This window comes from Cucurbita pepo, unplaced genomic scaffold (assembly GCF_002806865.2).
Source record: "Cucurbita pepo subsp. pepo cultivar mu-cu-16 unplaced genomic scaffold, ASM280686v2 Cp4.1_scaffold000370, whole genome shotgun sequence".
NCBI lineage: Eukaryota > Viridiplantae > Streptophyta > Magnoliopsida > Cucurbitales > Cucurbitaceae > Cucurbita > Cucurbita pepo.
This window is the reverse complement of record NW_019646606.1, coordinates 8,047-9,674: the sequence shown is the minus strand read 5'-3', so window position 1 is coordinate 9,674 and position 1,628 is coordinate 8,047. Positions and strand designations below refer to the sequence as shown.

Genomic DNA, 1,628 nt, shown 5'->3' with positions numbered 1-1,628 from the left:
GAGACAAAGAATCGATCAAGCAGAGCTGGAGGAATCATGACCTACCTGTGACTAAGTAAACTTCCATTAGAAGGAGGTATTTCCATAAGACCAAGATCTTTAACCAACTTGTTAAACTTCCTCATGCCCTTTGTTTAACTACCCAAAGGGGATCTTTCGCTTGTTCATTGAGTTATATTAAAGGCACCTCCAATACACCATGTTTTCTCTATAATCATTAGCCCCATAGACATTTGTTGCCCAACAAATTTCTTACACCGAGTAGAAAATTTAACAGCGATGGTATAACCTCCTTTTATATGTTCTGAAACTGCCAATTTAGATTCACCCACATAATCAAAAGCCCTCCAGACCGTCGGATGACATCAACAACTGACCGGGCTGCTCATGAGAGAATTTGGAAAACAAAAAACAAAGACCTCTTTCGAAAGAAAAGAGAACGAATGAATTTCATATGCTTTACCTTCTCATTTACCTTGTGACAGAGTCCCTCAATCTCTGAAGGGACTCGATGAAAAGAGTACCAAAATCTGCTCTTTTAGTCTCATGAATTAGAACTGAATCAGGGCATTGGTTCTGTGTATATATCGATAAGAAACTTACTTACATCGATCGACAATGAAAAATAGAAAAGATGGGGATTGAAGTATCCCCACAAAAAGCCGAGGAAATTCAAGCTTTAATAGATAAATACATTGCAAAGTGTTTAGTCTCACCATATTCGTTATTTCATATGAAAATCATGATCTGGTTTCTTGTTTGTAGCTTCTTCAGTCACAAGATTTCTGAAATCAAGTTTTTATTTTCTCCAGATGAATTCAGTAAAGAACCATCTATCTCTACTTTTTCAGAAGAAGAAGATCGACCTATTGAACCGATATCCGATATTGGGATTAACAGAATCAACGATCTCATGTTCAACAATAAGAAATGATAAATAGGAACATGTTGGCAACTCTAACAGAATTACTCCCCCAGGAAGTGCTGATAAAAAGAAAGTAGAATTGCACATAAATATAGCTACTACGACGACTTTAAATTACAAGATCGATGTCCATGATATCTCCCCGACATCGTGAGGGGCAGGTAATGGTCGTTGTGTCGTCCTACTTGATTGTGTACTCCGAATGGATAGCGGAATATCACACATAATTAGTAGCTTTGGGTCTTCAAAACACCAGTGCAATGTTTAAGGTGGGAGCTCCCAACGATTTTAATGTACCATATAACAACTAATTTTAATGTATAATTATATAATATTAAGTGATGTTTGATAATTATTTGATTTTTTACATTCACATATTTCTTTGTTCTATTAACTGCTATTTTCTTATGTTTTTTAAAAATTAGGTTAATTTTGAAAATTTAAAACAGAAACCTTTAAAAAAAAAAAATTAGAATTTGATTATAAATTCAAATGTTTTATTTTCCCTAAAAATAAATGAAAGGTTTTTTCTCATCCATTTTATCTTCTAAGTATTTTGTAGTTTGTTAACATGGCAAAAAAAAATTATTGAATACCATTTCATAACTATTGGTTGTTAAAATACCAACGGTTGAGGTTAGAATCTTGAGTAGACTGCCGGTGATAAGCCGGAGGAAGGTGAGGATGATGTCAAGTCATCATG

The 1,628-nt window shown here is 34.3% G+C and overlaps 1 protein-coding gene across 1 annotated transcript in view; it reads right to left on the bottom strand.

The window, feature by feature from the left end:
• Positions 1 to 471: 471 nt before the first annotated feature.
• The window catches only part of LOC111785110 (dynamin-related protein 1E-like), a 7,121-nt gene continuing 5,964 nt past the window's right edge, over positions 472 to 1,628 (bottom strand). Inside the window, exon 5 of the mRNA XM_023665577.1 lies at positions 472 to 576. Within this exon, the coding sequence (XP_023521345.1) occupies positions 472 to 576 (105 nt within the window). The remainder of the gene's footprint in view (positions 577 to 1,628) is intronic.